The following is an 18,000-nucleotide window of genomic DNA, read 5'->3' on the forward strand; positions in this document are numbered from 1 at the left end:
AAAAAAAAAACCAGGATAATTCTCGGAACACCCGCATCTACAGTACCGGTTCCTGCGGCCGCATTGTTTCCTTTCGTTGTGCTCTGAACAGCGGTTCCTGACGCACCGGCCATTCGACGTCGGCGCTAAGAGAGATGAACCCTTTTCTCCTGCCACAGACAGACACTTAAGGAAATATTATCGTCCATTACATTTCAGTCTTGCCGCCGGGCGAGGAAGATCATAGGCGTGGCGCCGGTTTTGTCCCTAATTTAGGGGGATTTCTCCAAGAATAGCACATCAATTGTTACCGAATATAGCGCTTCGTGGCGAACAATGTTTATTAACAACTACTGCAATTTACAGCTAGAAAGCTGCAGAAATGCAGCAGGTGCAAAAAATAGCAGCACTTTGACGCGCGACTCTAACATGAAACGATTTGCGCCGGGATGTGGAGGTTGAGTATACTACATTCTGGCATATTGACTGTTCGCGGTTTACCTAGTATGGGTTTCTCTTACCTATCTTGGATGCCGAAGACGCCAGAGATATGGGGATCGAAATTATGGGCGTCACAATGGAGGGTTTTCGTGTGTTTCATGTTTTCCGGGGTTCTGTGCCTGGCGATACGTTGAATTTGTTTCTTTTTCTGTGGTCTTGCTCGCTGAGCGCATCAGGGCTTCTTGAAGAGGAGCATTTATATCCAAGCGATGTCCTCTGGTATCTGTCAATTCAATTTGCGAATCAGTCCAATTAATCATACTGGCCATTGTTTGGCTCTGCGAGCCCCGTTCTATTTCATACAAGACCGGCTGCTTGTTTTATTGTTTAATTTCTTTCTGCACCGACATATTCTGAGACACCACAGGAAGCTGGTACTTCCTATCTTGCACCTGGAAATTCATACTCTCCAGACTGCTATCAATATGTCTGTTCAATACGCTTACTATCGTCCAACAACACCCCCGGACGTCCCATTGAGCGCGGCACATAGTCGCCATGCCTCAGACTCATCCGTTTACTCTACCGACGCTTCGTCTCCCTGGTCTGCGACGACATCTGCAACTAGCCCTGGCGGCTCACCACCCCGGAAGCTTCATCACGGGCCAGCACTTCTTCCTAAGATCCGGCCCCAGGATGTTGTGGTTGAGCCTGCTCCCCCAGCTGGATCGCGTCAACGTCGCAGCACGCGGAATCTACCAGCTCCCTTGCCGTACGTTCATGGCAACTCAGGAGCTCAGCAGAGCGCTCATCTTGCATCCCCGGCTGCTCCGGGGTACAGCTCAAGCAATGGCGTGGCTCTATTGTCGCCAGTGAGCATCACATCATCGAACAAGCGCAAGGCATCGTCTTCCCCTGAGGGTCATTCCCGGCATGTATCTGAATCGAGAAACCGTGAGGCGATGCTGGAACGATATGGCTATCCTACATACCGACAGCTGCCCAGGTACATTGTTCCGTCTACGCCAGCGACTCCGAATATCGTTGTGCATCCACCGCACTTGCAGCAGCGTTCGACGGCCGAATACACATATCAGCAGTCACCAGTGGCCGTATCGAAGACACCACAGTACTACTACCAGCACTCACACACCCAAAATGTCCATCCATACCCCGCTGGCTCGGTCTATCGCTCTGAGGAAGTGCAAGAGTCAACAACAACAACAATGTTGTCGTACCTGACGGCACCTACGCAGGCGATCAAGCTGGTGCGAAACGTCAACGTCGTGCCAACCAGAGGAATGCACGATTACTTCTGGTGGGACATCCGCAACCTACGCAGCTGGACATCGTTCCAACCCTCCACATTCGACTCAATTGATTGCCTAACGAAACTTCTAACGACGGAAATCCCATCATACCTCACCCCGCCGACCATGGTCCATCCTTCACGTCTCGCACCTGAATGCGAAACCACCTTAATCGGTTTGGTCAATGACATCTACGCCCCCCGCGTCAACGCAGCGCTGGCTGTATCCCAAGGCACGAACCACTTACGGCTCTACGCAGCACCCGGAGTGCGGACCTCTGTGAACAAGAACTACGGCGGACCGCACTTCCTTGCTAACTACTCAACCGACACGGACCAGACAAGCTCGGGGCTGCCCCGGGGCCGACTCGTCGGGATAGTTAGAAGCTTTGACCGGTGGAACACAGGGATGCGCAAAGAAGCGGAACCAAGACGGGTTGAGTACTTGAACGGTCTCGCACACTTGCAGCGATGCATGCGCGAACACAACTGTCGATACGGGTTCATAATGACCGAAATCGAACTTGTTTGCATACGCGCAGGTTGCGACAACGGCGACGCCGAAGCAGTCCCATACTTCGGCTTCCTCGAAATCTCCCCTCCCATCCCAACCAAAACCTCCGACGACGATACCCGATTCCAATCCCCCGCTCTATCTAGCACAGGCATCGACGGCCTCTCATCCTCAACCTCGTCCACCCGCAGCCGCAGCAGCAGTTACTCGCCCATCCCTGACCGCAAAACACACCCCTACTACAATACATATGCAAACACACAAACCCTCGATGTCCCCCTAACGACAACCCTAGCTCTTTATTTTCTCCTCATGCTTTCGAAGGATACGCCACTGCCCTCTCAGCCCTCACCGCACGTCAACGTTGGCGGACCAGGCGCGCTTACTCGGCAGAAGGTTCTGCCAGAGGGCAGGGATAAGTGGATTCCGAAGGTGCATGCTGGGGAGACGAGAGATGCGAAGAGGGTTAGGGGGTGGGTGTGGCCGGAGGATCCATGGCATAGGCGGGAGAGGGGCGGAGTGTCGTCGAGAGGGAGAGGGAGGGTGGTTAGTGATAGCAATGGGGAGGAAGGTGTGAGAGTTAAAAGGTGGCATAAATAGATTCACTCGTTAAAAAATATTTTCTTTGTTTTATTGTAAAGATTCTCTTAATGATCTGTATCTAGACGTGTTACAGCAAAGGGTAGCGTAGGGCAGTAGGGCATGCTGCACATATAAACTCGCGTCATGAAAATAGATGCGGAATTGAATTTATTATTGCTGCATAGCATCACACTCAAGTAATTGATCGACACTAACAAGCAATCCTATTGCACACCAGCACCCCGTCTATACAACCCTCAAGGTCCCCCAACAATGAACACATTCGATTCCAATCCACAAGGACCTTGCGATCACCCCGGCACGAGTACCTCAGTAGTTAGCCATATAAAGCACCAACACCCACCTACGTAGTGAAGCCCATTCAACCAACCCTCATACACATTCATAATTACTATACAGCATACGAAATGACATCTTTCCCCGATCTCCTCGACGTCCTCATCATCGGCGCCGGCCCCTGCGGCCTCGCCGTCGCTGCACGTCTCCACGAAGAAACACCATCAGCCATGTTCACAGACGAAGAGCATCAGCGCTACCACTGGATTAGCAAACATAGTGGGCGGATGGCGTTGGTGCAGGCACGGCATAAGGGGATTAAGGGCGTTAGGGCGGAGAAGTGGAATGGAGGCCATCAGGGGGGAACGAGTGATAAGAGAAAGGCTAGTTTTGATATGAGGAGAGGGAGAGGGAGTACGTCATCTAGTGGTAGTTCGTACTCATCTGCTGGTTCGTCTGCTTCGGATGATGATGAGCCGCCGTCACTGTCTACGTCTCCTGAGTCGGTGGCGTCAATATTGGCTGCTGAGAAAGGGCAGTCGTTAGAAGCGACTGGGGAGCAAGATAGAGGATTATCGATCAAGGTGCTTGATAGTACTGGTGATCAGTGGATGGAAAAGTGGAATCGGGCGTTCCGGGCGTTGGAGATCCAGCAGCTTCGGAGTCCCATGTTTTTCCATGTTGACCCTGGAGATCGGGATGGGATGCTTGCGTATACGCAGGAGACAGGAAGGGAGAAAGATCTCTGGGAAATCTCTGGGTGTGTGGGGAAGGAGTTGAGCAAGCATCAGAAGAAGAAGAAGCAGCAGAAGTCGAAGCAGTGTGTTCCCCCTTGTACTTCGTAATATGATTCGGAAGCTAACTTGAACAGAACAATAAGCCAGGTTGAAATTGACGAACGGGACCGAAAAGATTACTTCTCGCCATCTACCGGCCTCTTCGAAGACTACTGCTCGTCCATCGTCTCCCGCTATGGCCTCAATAAACCTGGTACAATCCTCCACCGCGAAGTAGCAGATATCAAATACGACGCACACCCCGATTTCCCCGCAGAAGAGAAAATCTTCACTGTGACAACCACAACCGGCGACACATTCTATGCCCGTGCTGTGGTCATGGCCATCGGACCTGGCCGAACCAAGATCCTCCCCTTCCAGCCCTCTGACGAAGAGAAGCAGGGATGCTGCCACAGCACGGAGATTAAAGAGTTTCCTAGCCCCAGTGTGAGACATAAGATTCAGCAGAGACGACAGACGAATATCGTCGTTGTCGGGGGTGGTTTGTCGTCGGCGCAGATTGTGGACATGGCTATTAGGAAAGGGGTCAGTAAGGTTTGGTTTTTGATGAGGTCGGATTTCAAAGTGAAGCACTTTGATATTGGACTGAGTTGGATGGGTAAATTCAAGAACTATGAAAAAGCGGCGTTTTGGTCTGCGGATACGGACGAAGGTAAGCAACCCTACATCACATCATCAGCGCGAGCAGTACACTAACAGACGACCAGAACGCCTTGAAAAGATCAAAATTGCCCGCAACGGCGGCAGTATAACCCCCCGCTACCAAAAAATAACCAAACACCACGCCTCCCGCAATCGCTGTTCCATCCACACCCGCACAGCCATCGTCGACCGCCAATACGACCCCATGACCCAAACCTGGTCCCTCACCACTGACCCCCCCATCGACCTCCCACCAATCGACTACATCTACCTCGCCACAGGCATGGGCTTAGACGTCACCGAGCACCCCATGCTGCAAAACATGCATCGCGACTACCCAATCGAATGCAAGCAAGGTCTACCCTGCATCACGGACGATCTGATGTGGCAGCCTAATCTACCATTATTTATGACGGGAAGATTAGCGGCCCTGCGATTGGGACCGGGGGCGCCGAATCTGGAGGGGGCGAGATTGGGGGCTGAACGGGTGGCCTGGGGGATGGAGGATATGTTTGGGCTTGGGGGGGATGAGACAGAGGGGGAGGGAAATATGGAGAGGGATTGTTTCTGTGGGTTGGGGAATCGGTATGCAGGGTTAGATGTAGATCTGTAGCTTATCTGAGGTTGTTGTGAGACTATACGGACTTCACTACTGAAGGACGAGGCTGAAGGGCTTGTATTTTAGAATATGTAATTCTATGACGGATACACAATTCACCTATAAATATCCTGTAAAGTATGTATCTTACTTTGTAATGACAATACAAACTAAACCATCTGAGCATAGTAGTGTGCATAAATGATGCTGCCTGCCCGACCTATTCAGCTTTCTTTTCTCCTCAGCTTCCTTTTTCTTCTTCCTCACTCTACGCCTCGTGAGGCTCTCTTGCACCACGCAACCGAATTCGTACTGTCTCACAATTTCACGCCATCTCTGACGCTCTGCTTCAGTTAGCTTCCTTCCAGCTAAGCCCCTCGCTTTGTTTCTTCGGAAAAGTCAGCTGATATGTACCAGCCACAGTTATTAGCCACATATTGCACCGCCACACATATATCTGGCCAAGGGCTCTTCAGCCACATACAATGCGCCACAGTCATGACATACAAGCCACACTTCCAAAAGCGGTTTAGCTTCTCACCACCTTCCCATTCTAGATGGGTCTATCTCCCATCACCAGTGGCTACTCGCTAGTCAGTCAGCATTATCTTATCCATCACACTCAGCCGTCATCATTTGCCGCGTGGCCAATTTCAGAACTATTGCTCAATCTATCTGCCTGTATGAGGCGGCTGTGATGGAAGTACGACCGAGGCCACGGAGCAATTAGCATAGCAATGCCTAAAGGATGAGCATGAGTGATGGTGAGCTAAATGTAATAACCAATGAGAGTGCTCCGGCTTCTGATTGAATCGCGCGCGCGTGTTCTGCGCTGCATTGCAACCTCATACCGACAGATACAAACACTAACTACTGATAATGAAGCTGAGACGGACCCAGGGGTTGGTTCCCCGGCCGGCGGTTACAAGGTGGGAAACCCCGGCCTGTCAACACGATGCGATGCTCATTTCTACCATGTAACGGAATATGGCTCATTTCGTCATGAACAATTTATTCTAGCCGGATTTGAAAAGAGTCTGGAATGGAGTGACCAAGCATAACCGACGATTCAGGAGATGAAGGTTTCCCAGCGCGTGGATCTGGTTGGCCTAGTCCGTTGAGGCTGTGTACTCAATGCTGATCTATGGAAATGAGAAATGAGAAATGATCATTCCATTCATTGGACTTGGCTTCCTAGTGCAGAGTACGTGGTCTCATTCTCGTTTTCGGAGTTAGTTACGGGGTCTGCTCGCCGCGTCGTGTGTTGGGTACTACTATCGTGGCAGTTGTGTTTGCCATCGGGTATGCTTGTATAGCAGGGCCTCACGATTCTTTTCTTTCTAGAGGTTAAACAACCTGTGGTCTGTGGCAATGGATCATGACTGATATTTTGTTGGGGCATCGGAATAAAATAGGGAAAAAAAAAAAAAAAAAAAGGGTAACAGGAAACAAAGCACAGGCGCGCCGCCCAGACGTGCACTGCCCCGGTACAGAGAGGGATGCTCCCCGTATCTGTACTTAATGTCTTTTTCTCATATAAACAAACTCCCAGTCCCTTGTCACTAAGTAGGAAATCTCTGTCAGTCTATATCATCATTATTGTCATAATTTCAATGAACTTTCTTGACTTTGCCGATTAAGTCGAGAGTTTATCGGTCGCATTCATGACGACCCCAAATACTACTAATCGTCGGGATGAGCTCCCCAACCCTTCAATAGTGGTTCCAGAGGACAGTGAGGTATGTGCTTGATTCTGCATTGATATGGTACCATAGTGCTGTGCTGACATCTGATAGCCGTCTTCATCATCGTTATCGCCCACATCACCAAGTCTCGGCATAAGCCAGCCACAACCAACCCTATCACCTGATACCGCTCGATTAACAGTCGGCAATGCACCGCCGCGGACATCGCATTCGTTGGACGGGGACACCCTGCGTTCCCGATCCGGCTCGTTCAACTCATATGCCGACACCGTTGGACGATCCAGGGCTGGTTCCTCAGCCACTCAGGCGCCTCAGGAGCAACCGAAATCCAAAGCAGAATACGACGATGTACCAGTATCCGAAGCCCTGGATCCGGATCCTCGAAATGTACAAGACTTTCATGTGGACAACAACAAATTCGCTTTTACGCCCGGTCAGCTGAATAAGTTGTTGAACCCAAAGTCGCTCGCTGCTTTTCAGGCGCTTGGTGGCTTGCGTGGGTTGGAACGGGGTCTACGGACGGATCTTACGTCGGGGTTGTCGGTGGATGAAGCCCGGTTGGAGGGTACTATTGGTTTTGAGGAAGCGACATCTCAATCAACATCGGACAAGAAAACCCCGATCCCAGACGACAATTCTTCCGATGTATCGCAATTTGAGGACCGTGTACGAGTGTTCAACTGGAACAGACTACCGGCAAGAAAGTCAACTGGCATCCTGAAGTTGCTCTGGATTGCCTACAACGATAAGATCATCATCCTCTTGACTATCGCTGCTATCGTGTCGTTGTCTTTGGGTATCTACGAGACGGTTGACGCCGGACATGGTGTTGATTGGATCGAAGGTGTTGCTATCTGTGTGGCCATCTTGATTGTCACCATTGTCACTGCTGCCAACGACTGGCAGAAGGAGAGACAGTTTGTCAAGCTAAGCAAGCGGAACAACGATCGTGAAGTCAAAGCTGTCCGCTCTGGAAAGGATGTTATGATTTCGATCTTCGACATCACGGTCGGCGACGTTCTTCACCTGGAGCCTGGTGATGCAGTTCCTGCCGATGGTATCCTCATCTCCGGCCATGGAATCAAGTGCGATGAGTCTTCTGCTACTGGTGAATCGGACCAGATGAAGAAGACCGGTGGACATGAAGTCTGGCATCAGATCATGGACGGAAACGCTACGAAGAAACTTGACCCTTTCCTGATTTCAGGAGGCAAGGTCTTGGAAGGCGTCGGAACCTACTTGGTCACTAGTGTGGGACCGAACTCGACTTATGGACGGATTATGCTGTCGTTGCAGGAATCGAACGATCCTACTCCTTTACAGGTGAAGTTGGGTGGGCTGGCGAACTGGATTGGTTGGCTGGGCTCAGGCGCGGCTATCATCCTTTTCGTGGTGCTGCTCATCAGGTTCCTTGCTCAGCTTTCGGGAAACACTGCCACCCCTGCCATAAAGGGAAAGCAGTTTGTTGACATCCTCATTGTGGCTGTTACCGTCATTGTCGTTGCAATTCCTGGTGAGTATACTCTAATCCCTTCTTCTGTACGGTCAGTTTGCTAACGTCTCACAGAGGGTCTTCCCTTGGCCGTTACACTTGCCCTTGCATTCGCCACAACACGGATGGTCAAAGAAAACAATCTTGTCCGTGTCCTCCGTGCTTGTGAAACCATGGGCAATGCAACCGTTATTTGCTCTGACAAAACAGGAACCCTGACGCAGAACAAAATGACCGTAGTTGCTGGCACCTGGGGCTCTAACCAGAGTTTCGGTACCGCGGAGAACGATACTGCCGTGCCTGTGTCTGCCGTGTTCAAACAGTTTTCGACAGCTGTGCGTGAACTGATCACCAAAAGCATTGCGCTCAACTCTACTGCCTTTGAGGAGGACAAGGATGGGGCCAAGGAATTCATCGGAAGCAAGACTGAGGTGGCATTGCTGCAGCTGGCCAAGGATCATCTGGGCATGGAAGTGACCACTGAGCGCGCCTCTTCGGAAATCGTCCAATTAATTCCCTTCGACTCCGCCCGCAAGTGTATGGGTGTGGTTTACCGCGAACCCACTGTCGGTTACCGTCTTCTTGTCAAGGGTGCTGCCGAAATCATGGTCGGCTCGTGCTCGAAGAAAATGACGGACTTGGACTCCCAGAACCGTATCGTCAACGACCAGTTTTCCGACAATGACCGTCAGAACATGCTCAACACCATCGAATCATATGCTGGCAACTCCCTCCGAACGATTGGACTGGTTTACCGCGACTTCTCCAGCTGGCCACCCAAGAACGCCGAGCTCTTGGAAGATGACCCGTCATCTGCCAAGTTCGAAGACATTTTCCATGACATGACGTGGATTGGCGTTGTTGGTATCCAGGATCCTCTGCGGCCCGAAGTCCCCGGTGCTATTCAGCAATGTAATGCTGCCGGTGTGCAGGTGAAGATGGTCACAGGTGATAACATCGCAACGGCAACAGCAATTGCGACATCTTGTGGTATCAAGACGGATGATGGTTTGGCCATGGAAGGGCCCAAGTTCCGCCTGTTGTCTGACAAGGAAATGGACGAGGTGATCCCGAACCTTCAGGTCCTGGCTCGCTCCTCACCGGAAGACAAACGCATCTTGGTGGCTCACCTGAAGAAGCTCGGCGAGACTGTGGCTGTGACTGGTGATGGCACCAATGACGGTCCTGCGTTGAAGACTGCCGACGTGGGATTCTCCATGGGTATTGCCGGTACGGAAGTGGCCAAGGAGGCTAGCTCTATTATCCTCCTTGACGACAATTTCAAGTCTATCGTTACTGCGATTGCTTGGGGAAGGGCTGTCAACGACGCTGTTGCCAAGTTCCTCCAGTTCCAAATCACTGTCAACATCACCGCTGTCCTTTTGACTTTCGTTTCATCGCTCTACAGCAGCAGCAACCAGAGTGTCTTGAACGCAGTGCAGCTGCTCTGGGTCAACTTGATCATGGACACTTTCGCTGCTCTCGCTCTAGCTACCGATGCACCTACGGAAAAGATTCTCAACCGAAAGCCTGCCCCCAAGCATGCCTCTCTCTTCACCTTGACAATGTGGAAGATGATCCTGGGCCAAGCGGTTTACCAATTGGCCATCACCTTCATGCTCTACTTCGCCGGCAACCGTCTTCTCGGAAGCCAGCTCAGCGCCGAAAACGGAGACACCGAGCTCGCCACGATCGTGTTCAATACCTTTGTGTGGATGCAGATCTTCAACGAGTTTAACAACCGCCGCCTCGACAACAACTTCAACATCTTCGAAGGCATGTTCCGCAACTACTGGTTCCTCGGAATAAACTGCATTATGGTTGGCGGCCAAATCATGATTGTCTTCGTCGGCGGGGCCGCCTTTGGTGTCACTCGCTTGACAGGTGTTCAATGGGCTGTGTGCATTATCTGCGCCATTGTTTGTCTACCCTGGGCGGTTGTCCTCCGAACCATTCCGGATAAGCATTTCGGAGTTGTCTTCAATGCCGCCGTCAAGGGTGTTAGCTTTGTGCTGCGCCCGTTTGCCAAGGGATTTCGCCTCTTTGCCAAGGGAGTCAGATATGTCTTCCGACCCTTGAAGCGTGTCTTTCGTCGTGGAGACACGGGAAAAGAGAGCACTGCCGCTCCTTCTGACGAAGAAGCCACTGCTCTGACGAATGTGGATCAGAATCGTCTGCATACCCCAGAAGCACCTGTCACCCCTGTCAGCGTGCCACCTATCACTATTACGACTTCTTAGACGATGAGGGTGGGTAGCTAAGCTAGCTCACTCTTATTCGTGTGAGGCATGCTTTGTAAATATTATGCCCCTCATTTACGACCTTTTTTTTTTTTTTTTTTGTGTTTGTGCTTGTATATTAGATTCCTTGGAAGCATTGGGTGGTCTCTTTGTTTTTTTACACTCATTTTCTTTGCATTTACTTTCTGATTTTGAGCGTGGGATTGGACCGGCGTTGAGGGCTTGTTTACTACAACTGTACAGTTCAGGAGGTATTATGTGTTTATTCTGGTCGAGTCATATATAATCTGAAAAGCAGGCAAGAAATTGTCTAGAGCCCGAAAATAATGATACCCAATATTTACAGCACTTGTGTTCTCCCATATAACTACTCTACTCATTGCGGGCTTACCCCTGGCTATCTAGTTGGTTAGTTAACTATGTAAATATAGATGCCTGAGGCAACATCCTCCGCACCGCCATCGTCACCCGCCGTCAAGCTGTCCACGACGACGAACTTCCTCCTGAGCTCCCATCTATTGGTGATATTCGAGTTGAATTGAACATTCAAATATACCAGATTACTATTCCCCTCTCTCAAATAAGAGATATTATCCTCCAGTTTTTTATCCCTGGAGAATCCTCTTGTCACGTCACTTACATTCATCCCCCGCCTACGTCGGACTGGGTAAGGACAGCTATCTCCCCAAGCCAACTAACAAGTGGCTGACAAACCGTGAAACGACTCAGTTTTCGACTAGTACTCGATATCTTCATTCCAATCATATCCTGAATACCCCCGATACCGATTAAAACCGCCAAAATGGACAACTACCGCACCATCAACATCGACGTCCTCGACCCGGAGTCCTCCTCCAACTTCCCCATGGAAACCCTCCTCCCCGGCACCCTCCCGCCACCCCTCTCCTCCTCCGACGCCGCCGGTGTCGCCGGCCAAGTGCGCCAGCTGCTGCGCGGCGGGGACCCCGAGGGCGCGATGCGGTACGTTCTGGACACGGCGCCGTTGGGCGGAGATGATCGCGCGAAGGAGGTACATATGGCGAGTGTGGTGGAGGTGCTGCAGGGGATCCGGCAGGCGGAGATGACCAGGGTTCTTGAAGGGGTGATTGGGGGTGAGGGGGGGTCGGAGAGGGCGGATTGTTTGATGAAGTATTTGTACGTCTTCTTTCTTTCATTGTACTGTGAAGGAGGGAAGGATGGCGCTAATGGTTGCTTGCAGGTACAAGGGGTTTGAGTCGTCTGGATCGAGCGGCGGTTCTCAGTCGCCGCGGAAGCTCTCTCCGCAAAGCACGGGGGGAGGATTCTCGCAAATTCAGACCCGGAATTTCGGCGAGGGTGGTGGTGGTCAGCAGATGAGCGTGCTGCTGAACTGGCATGAGAAGCTTGTTGAACTTACCGGGCCTGGTGCGATTGTTCGTGTCATGACGGACCGGAGGACTGTCTAAGTGTACGCTTCTTTAGACTGCGAAGAGATTACTAGGAGCGGGCTTCTTTTCTTGTTACTGTTACTTCATAGTACTGGCTGTGGATTTACACCACTTGTGGATGATATCCCGTTTTGTATGTTTTAGCCTTTATATTATACATATTGCTTGACACTACCGGCCTTCAAAATCTCCTCCTCCCAAGATATCCTTCAGATTAACGTCTCCGCTACCTCTCTGCAACGGCTGAGACTGCCCCTTCCCTTCCTTCCACCCAATCATATAAATCAACCGAAACGTCGCCGGAATCCCCCTCATCCCCTCTTCCATATGCAACTGCCGATAAATCCCCTCCGTCGCAAGCAACACATCCCGTGAAATAGGCCCTAACTCCCGGTGCAGAATAGCATTATTCTCCCCCATCGACTGCAAATCCGTCATCAGCGCAAACACATCCGGAAACTCCACGAGGATATCCTCCACATCCACCGTTAACATTTTAAACCCAGCCCGGTTGAGCAAGCCCCCGACATCCCGAACATCCGCTAACGGCGACACATGCGGACTCACGCCGCCCCGTCTCTCCATGTCCGCGAGCTGCAGTGACGTTCGTAACTCAAAGAGTGTGTCTCCACCGAACATCACCCCGATGAACGGACAGTCTTGTTTAAGGATCGTGTTCACCTGTGCTAACAACGAGGGAAGGTCGTTGACCCAGTGCATCGAGAGCGAGGAGAGAACCGCGTCGAAGGAGTCGGGTTCGTAAGGGAGGGATTCGAGGTCTGGGATGACGTCGCGCTTGATGTCGATGTTTTTGTTAAAGGGGAGGTCTGCGTCGCGGTGAAGGAGGGCTTTAGAGGTCTCGACGCAGGTGAGTTGCGAGATTCGTTCGGAGAGAGGTGGGGATTCGCCGGTTGGGGAGACAAGGTCCGGGGTTGGAGTTGTGAGGGCGCGGGCAATGTTGCAGCTGTTTGCGCCTAGGTCGAGGACGTTAGGGATTTCCCGTTTGATATCCTGTTATGATCTGTTAGCTAGCCGTTGAGTCCGACATTGGTTGCGAGAGAAGTACCAGTAATCGTTCGCATAACCGCATCGCCACTTCGTCTTTGATGTAGTCGACTTTCCGGCCCTCTTCCACATTTCGAGCTGCGCGGTCTTTCTGCAGAGTCTTTGACTTTCGATTGAAGACTTCCAGCATGGGGTTTCCGGGCGTTTGGCTGGCATAGCTTCTTCTCCCCGCGGCCGTGAAGCTGCGGCGTGCGAAGGTCGCTGGACGGAAGAGAGAGCGTAGGGACATGATGTTGTATTTCGATGATATATGATATATTCGTTTCAATTGAGCAATTCAGTGCATTTTGAGTCTTCACATAAAAATAAGCGTGGGCGTTGTTAGAAGAAATCCGGTCAAGGTAAAAGTCAAGGAATGACTGACGTCGGCGGAGAAATCATTCCGCTCTTCTCTTCACGCGTTGCCGTCAACAACACCGCAAGCGACTGTGGGGAGTTTGTGCCCTTTTTTACTCTGAAGACCGGCTTTATTTGACCGGTTGCTCATGGCTGGGTTTTTCTTGCTATAGGACCTTGTGTTGGTTGTCAATTGGAGGGATTGCTGGCTTCACGGTAAATCATCTACTTGTCCGGTGGAATCTGTCCACATTGTTTTGTACTTCGAGATGGGTTGACAGTAGCTAACAGAGCCAGCTGATTGGAATAGTTGCTTTCATTCGTCAATTCTTCATAACGTCCATTCAGGTCACTACAGAGGAACTTCGTCCCCGACCGCTCCTAAACACCCCGCAGGCGAAAAGGATACACTGTGATCGGCTCGTACTCGTAACCATTCGATATGTCTCGGCCATTTCCGTATACCTATATCTCCTGCCCCTGCGCCGATACTCCAGTCCCCGACCCGGCCAGGAAACGCAGGTCTCGAGAGTTCCCCCAGAAAGCGAACCCCGATGCTCCAGGGACAGACGAAAAGGGAACAATAACGGAAGACGAAGAAGAGGAACAAACATTTGACCCGCGATCTCCGCGCTCCAACTTCTCGCTCTACCCTCCAGAGCAGCTTCTTTACTGTGAAGATTGCCATCAGATTAAGTGTCCGCGATGTATAACGGAGGAAATTGTGTGTTGGTATTGTCCAAATTGTCTGTTCGAGACGCCGAGTAGTATGGTGCGGAGTGAGGGTAACCGGTGAGTTGGTCGCCAGAGATAGGAAACGGGGTTTCGGCTAAGTGGGATGACTGCAGATGCGCGAGAAATTGCTTCAACTGTCCTATTTGTACTGCACCTTTGTCAGTAAGCACGCTGGAGAATGTCACAGGGAACGGGTCTCAGCAAGGTCCCTGGGTGCTGTCCTGTGGATATTGCATGTGGACGACTCTGGATATTGGCATCAAGTTTGACAAACCGACAAACATCCGAACCCAACTCTCCAAGATGGCCGACTCGACATCTCGAGGGAGGCAAATGTCTAGGTCTTTGGGTGATCTCAAGTCGCCTTTGTCCAACTACGCTTCCGTTGATGAGCAATTCTCGGCCACTGAGGATGGAGGCCCTGACCAGCCTACAGAGCCTCTTGGTGCAGATGCTAGATTCGCGGCTCTGAAGGGCTTTTACAGGAACCAAATCGCGGAGACTAGTACATCGCCTAATGATCCTTTAGGGACGGATTTCGCCGGTGGGTTTGCTTCACCTGGAGCCCTGAACCGTATCATGTCGCTTTACAACTCATCTTCCCGGCTGAGCAGCCTCTACAACAAGAAACCCAAGTCCAAGCCCCCAGTGATGAGAGAGGCTCTCACGGCAAGCGAAGGCCTTAAGATCCCAGTGCCTGGTGCAGAGGATGCGGTAGTTCGACGTATGGCTTCTGACGAGTGCGGATGGGATGGTGTCGCTTCCATCGAGCAACGTTCTTTCCAGCCCCCCGACGCCCGGTTTGCGGACGATCTTCTTCCCCTGCCTGTGTTGCTTCGAACCAAGCGTTCCAAACGTTGCAAGTCTTGCAAGCACATTCTCGTCAAACCCGAGTTCAAACCACAATCAACCCGTTTCCGTATCCGTTTGATCGCCCTTAGTTACATCCCTCTCGCGACTCTACGCCCTCTCACCATCTCTCCACCTCAACCAGGTTATCCCACAACCGCACCCACGGTTCCGAATCTCGACTCCTTACCGCCTCTGAAACCCGTCCAGCTTCTCCTCACCTTGAAAAACCACATGTTCGACCCTGTTCGAGTGACCCTAGCCACACCATCCGTGACGCCAGGCCGTGTAGACACCAAAGTCACAATCCTCTGTCCGCAACTCGACGTCGGCGCTAACAGTGATGTCTGGGACGAAGCCCTCCAGGGCACTGCACCGGGCGAACAACGATCTTCCCGCTCCGGAGCAATGGGCATCGGTTACGAGAAGGTTGCAGAAGCAGGAAAGGTCTGGGACAAGGGTCGTAATTGGACGACAGTCGCGATAGAGGTCGTCCCCGGAACACTGCCAGGTAGTGGTCGTCGTGCCTCCAGGGCGAATAACGACTTTAACGATAGCGACAATGACGATGATGATGACAGTGTCGATGAAAAGGATCTTGACTGGAGCGGCCAATCCAAGGACCCCAATGAAAAGCTCCAACCTGATGAAGATGTACTTGAGATTCCGATCTTTGTTAGGATGGAATGGGACTCGGAGAATCAGATCGAGCAGCCTGTTAGTAAGAGTTCTGATACTGTTAAGAGGGAGCTGGCGTATTGGATGGTTTTGGGCGTGGGGAGAATTTCACCGGATTTGGAGGGTTGATCTATGTCAATTTTGCTTTGTTTTGTCGATACCAATACGTATTCATACCCCTTTGTTACATTTGCTTAGAATGGTGATGCTTCGGTACATATATCTTTCTTGAGCCCATTAATACGGCCCACCAACTTCTCATGCAGGGCGCATAGCCAATATTCGCCATTAGAATTGTCACAAGCGTCCGTAGAACCTGGATAATAGGACCAAAAACATCACCTTTCCCGCAACCTGGCGCAACATTACCCCCGAAAAGCACCTGGCGGTTGAGTCGCAGAACCTGTGGCTCTTCTAATCCTTCCGGCACAGGGAACAACTGCTATATATACACCAAACCATATCGTTAGTAAGCCTACCTTATGCTCTAAATCTTCCCAAACGGTCATAGGAGTCGGATATAATTTCCACATCACCGAAATCACAACCTGGACAGCATCATCCCCGCCTATGAGCCAATATACCATGTCGTCTTGGAGGATATCTTGCGATTCAGAGTAACCGCACTCAAAAGTCACTCGTGGTAAGCCACTGGTGCTCAATTGAACGGAAATATAAGGGGCTTTCATGGTATCAGCCCACGGGCCATTGGAGAATCTCCCACTGTCTTACAGATCAGAATGGTGTCTTTGGGGAACTGGGAAAGGATACCCATATAAAGCGGAAGTAATAGTGAGAATATTTCCTTCATCCAGTATAAATATATCTGTATTGAGCTATGCTTTTTGAGAGCGAGAATGACATTCTTGTGCTGCTTTGTGGAGTGGGGTTGACTTGGTTCGTGCTCGAAATATCTCAGTAGAAGGGTTGCAATGCTTGCTGTATAAGAAGTAAAGGAGCCATTTAACGGTCATAAGGGCTTGGGGGTGTACTCCTTTGGCTTACAAGCACACAAGTCTCCTCTGCAGAGCGTTCACTGTATCGACTGCCCAAGAGGGTTTGATATCTGTGTACACAAGCTGCTTGGCATGGGTATCATTTTCAATTGCTATCTCCTCGAGAACCCCTGGATGAGATACAATTGGAAATCGGATGCATTCTTAAATGTAGAGCCATTATAGCAAGGCATCTTCTATGAGGTTGGTGAATGACGCGCACCTGACTTTGTAGAGTTGTCTACAACGGACCAATAACAGCTTCGACCTGGTCAGCCACTAAACCCATTTGGGTCAGCCCTAGGTTGCCTGGGGTCACATGTTTTCTTCTCGTTTTTCTCCTTCGTTCTGGCTAGCACAGAAACGACATGGCTTCTGGTATAGCTCAGAGAGGAGCTTATGGTGCTCTTCAAATTTGAAGTCCCACGGGCAAATGCAATCTTGGTAGCCTCCGCAAGCAATGTGGCGAGCTCAGGTACCTGGGTTGTAGTCGTGGATCATTTTCTTGTGGGGGAGGGGGTAGAAAGAAAATCACAGTAACTCTCAGTCTTCGAAATTTGCCCAGAAGCCTTTGGCGGAATGTTCGCCTTGATGGGATGAGCACGATCCATGCAGTTGGCTTTTCATGACGTTTGCTGTGCTGGAACAGAAAGCAATAGAAAGGAAAAGGACCCTAAGAAAAGACAATAATGCTACCATTAGAAACAAAGTTAGGATGTGCTATGATAATTTTGGGTGTGCGAGTTCTTTGTTCGCTCGCTTATGGCCAAGAGGATCTCTGAGAAGGCAGCATCGAGATCATAATGGATCGCACTATATAAAGCTACATGCTGGTATAATTGAGTATACTTAGACATCCACCCCATGCGTCCAATCTACCTTGTCGAACATCAGGATAAATGATGGCTTGCACTCGCTGTTTGTCCGCTGGGTAGAACCGTCTCATCAGGAGCCAATACATATCGTTCTCATCGTCGTCAATAGAGCCTCCAGGTCTATTACTAACTTTGCTAAGTTTCACATAGGCAAGTAACAACTCATCGGTTTTTTGAGAGACAGAACACTAGCATATTCTGGCTTTTGAATGTCAAATGAGATCTCTTTCTCGCACAAGAGTTTCCTCACCCCATGCATACAGCATCTGATTTTTTGTATAATTTAGTTCTGGATCGTCATGTCACAAGCTTGGTCTTCTTTATAGACCTCCATAAAGTAGGGATATTGCTGGATAAGCTTGCTGGGCTTGCTGGGCGGAAGCCCGACACTGTTACGTCGTTGAGGTCGATACTCAATCAACGTGGAACCATATATACACTTG

General features: G+C 50.7%; 6 protein-coding genes across 6 annotated transcripts; 5 read left to right on the top strand and 1 right to left on the bottom strand.

The window, feature by feature from the left end:
- Window positions 1–905: 905 nt before the first annotated feature.
- On the top strand, window positions 906–2,934 carry EURHEDRAFT_515758 (uncharacterized protein; the record flags this gene model as incomplete). Its single annotated transcript, XM_040786408.1, has 2 exons — window positions 906–2,762; window positions 2,920–2,934. 2 exons carry the CDS (start codon window positions 906–908, stop codon window positions 2,932–2,934), a joined length of 1,872 nt encoding a protein of 623 aa, XP_040638269.1.
- Window positions 2,935–3,253: 319 nt separating this feature from the next.
- On the top strand, window positions 3,254–5,292 carry EURHEDRAFT_501396 (FAD binding domain protein; the record flags this gene model as incomplete). The annotated part of the gene is made up of 4 exons (XM_040785760.1): window positions 3,254–3,572; window positions 3,657–3,942; window positions 3,994–4,571; window positions 4,627–5,292. The coding sequence occupies 4 exons, from the start codon at window positions 3,254–3,256 to the stop codon at window positions 5,172–5,174; spliced, it is 1,731 nt and encodes a 576-aa protein (XP_040638270.1). The 3' UTR covers window positions 5,175–5,292.
- Window positions 5,293–6,823: 1,531 nt separating this feature from the next.
- pmcB (putative calcium-translocating P-type ATPase(PMCA-type)) lies at window positions 6,824–10,597 on the top strand (the record flags this gene model as incomplete). Its single annotated transcript, XM_040780194.1, has 3 exons — window positions 6,824–6,898; window positions 6,956–8,378; window positions 8,433–10,597. The coding sequence occupies 3 exons, from the start codon at window positions 6,824–6,826 to the stop codon at window positions 10,595–10,597; spliced, it is 3,663 nt and encodes a 1,220-aa protein (XP_040638271.1).
- An 802-nt stretch (window positions 10,598–11,399) lies between these two features.
- On the top strand, window positions 11,400–12,042 carry EURHEDRAFT_457078 (actin-related protein 2/3 complex subunit 5 family protein; the record flags this gene model as incomplete). Its single annotated transcript, XM_040784400.1, has 2 exons — window positions 11,400–11,752; window positions 11,817–12,042. The coding sequence occupies 2 exons, from the start codon at window positions 11,400–11,402 to the stop codon at window positions 12,040–12,042; spliced, it is 579 nt and encodes a 192-aa protein (XP_040638272.1).
- On the bottom strand, window positions 11,879–13,435 carry EURHEDRAFT_501403 (uncharacterized protein). Its single transcript, XM_040785761.1, has 2 exons — window positions 13,091–13,435; window positions 11,879–13,035 (listed from the first exon to the last, which is right to left on the bottom strand). The coding sequence occupies exons 1-2, from the start codon at window positions 13,316–13,318 to the stop codon at window positions 12,196–12,198; spliced, it is 1,068 nt and encodes a 355-aa protein (XP_040638273.1). The 5' UTR covers window positions 13,319–13,435; the 3' UTR covers window positions 11,879–12,195.
- Window positions 13,436–13,583: 148 nt separating this feature from the next.
- EURHEDRAFT_412922 (putative dynactin Arp1 p62 subunit RO2) lies at window positions 13,584–15,972 on the top strand. The gene is made up of 2 exons (XM_040782037.1): window positions 13,584–14,217; window positions 14,274–15,972. The coding sequence occupies exons 1-2, from the start codon at window positions 13,868–13,870 to the stop codon at window positions 15,814–15,816; spliced, it is 1,893 nt and encodes a 630-aa protein (XP_040638274.1). The 5' UTR covers window positions 13,584–13,867; the 3' UTR covers window positions 15,817–15,972.
- The last annotated feature ends 2,028 nt before the right edge of the window (window positions 15,973–18,000 follow it).

Source organism: Aspergillus ruber (assembly GCF_000600275.1).
Source record: "Aspergillus ruber CBS 135680 unplaced genomic scaffold scaffold00015, whole genome shotgun sequence".
NCBI lineage: Eukaryota > Fungi > Ascomycota > Eurotiomycetes > Eurotiales > Aspergillaceae > Aspergillus > Aspergillus ruber.

Coding starts and splice junctions, on each gene's coding strand:
- EURHEDRAFT_501403 (XM_040785761.1), bottom strand. CDS start 13,318: ATGTCCCTACGCTCTCTCTTCCGTCCAGCGACCTTCGCACGCCGCAGC. Junction 13,036..13,090: donor GGTTATGCGAACGATTACTG/GTACTTCTCTCG, acceptor AGATCATAACAG/GATATCAAACGGGAAATCCC.
- EURHEDRAFT_412922 (XM_040782037.1), top strand. CDS start 13,868: ATGTCTCGGCCATTTCCGTATACCTATATCTCCTGCCCCTGCGCCGAT. Junction 14,218..14,273: donor GTGCGGAGTGAGGGTAACCG/GTGAGTTGGTCG, acceptor GGATGACTGCAG/ATGCGCGAGAAATTGCTTCA.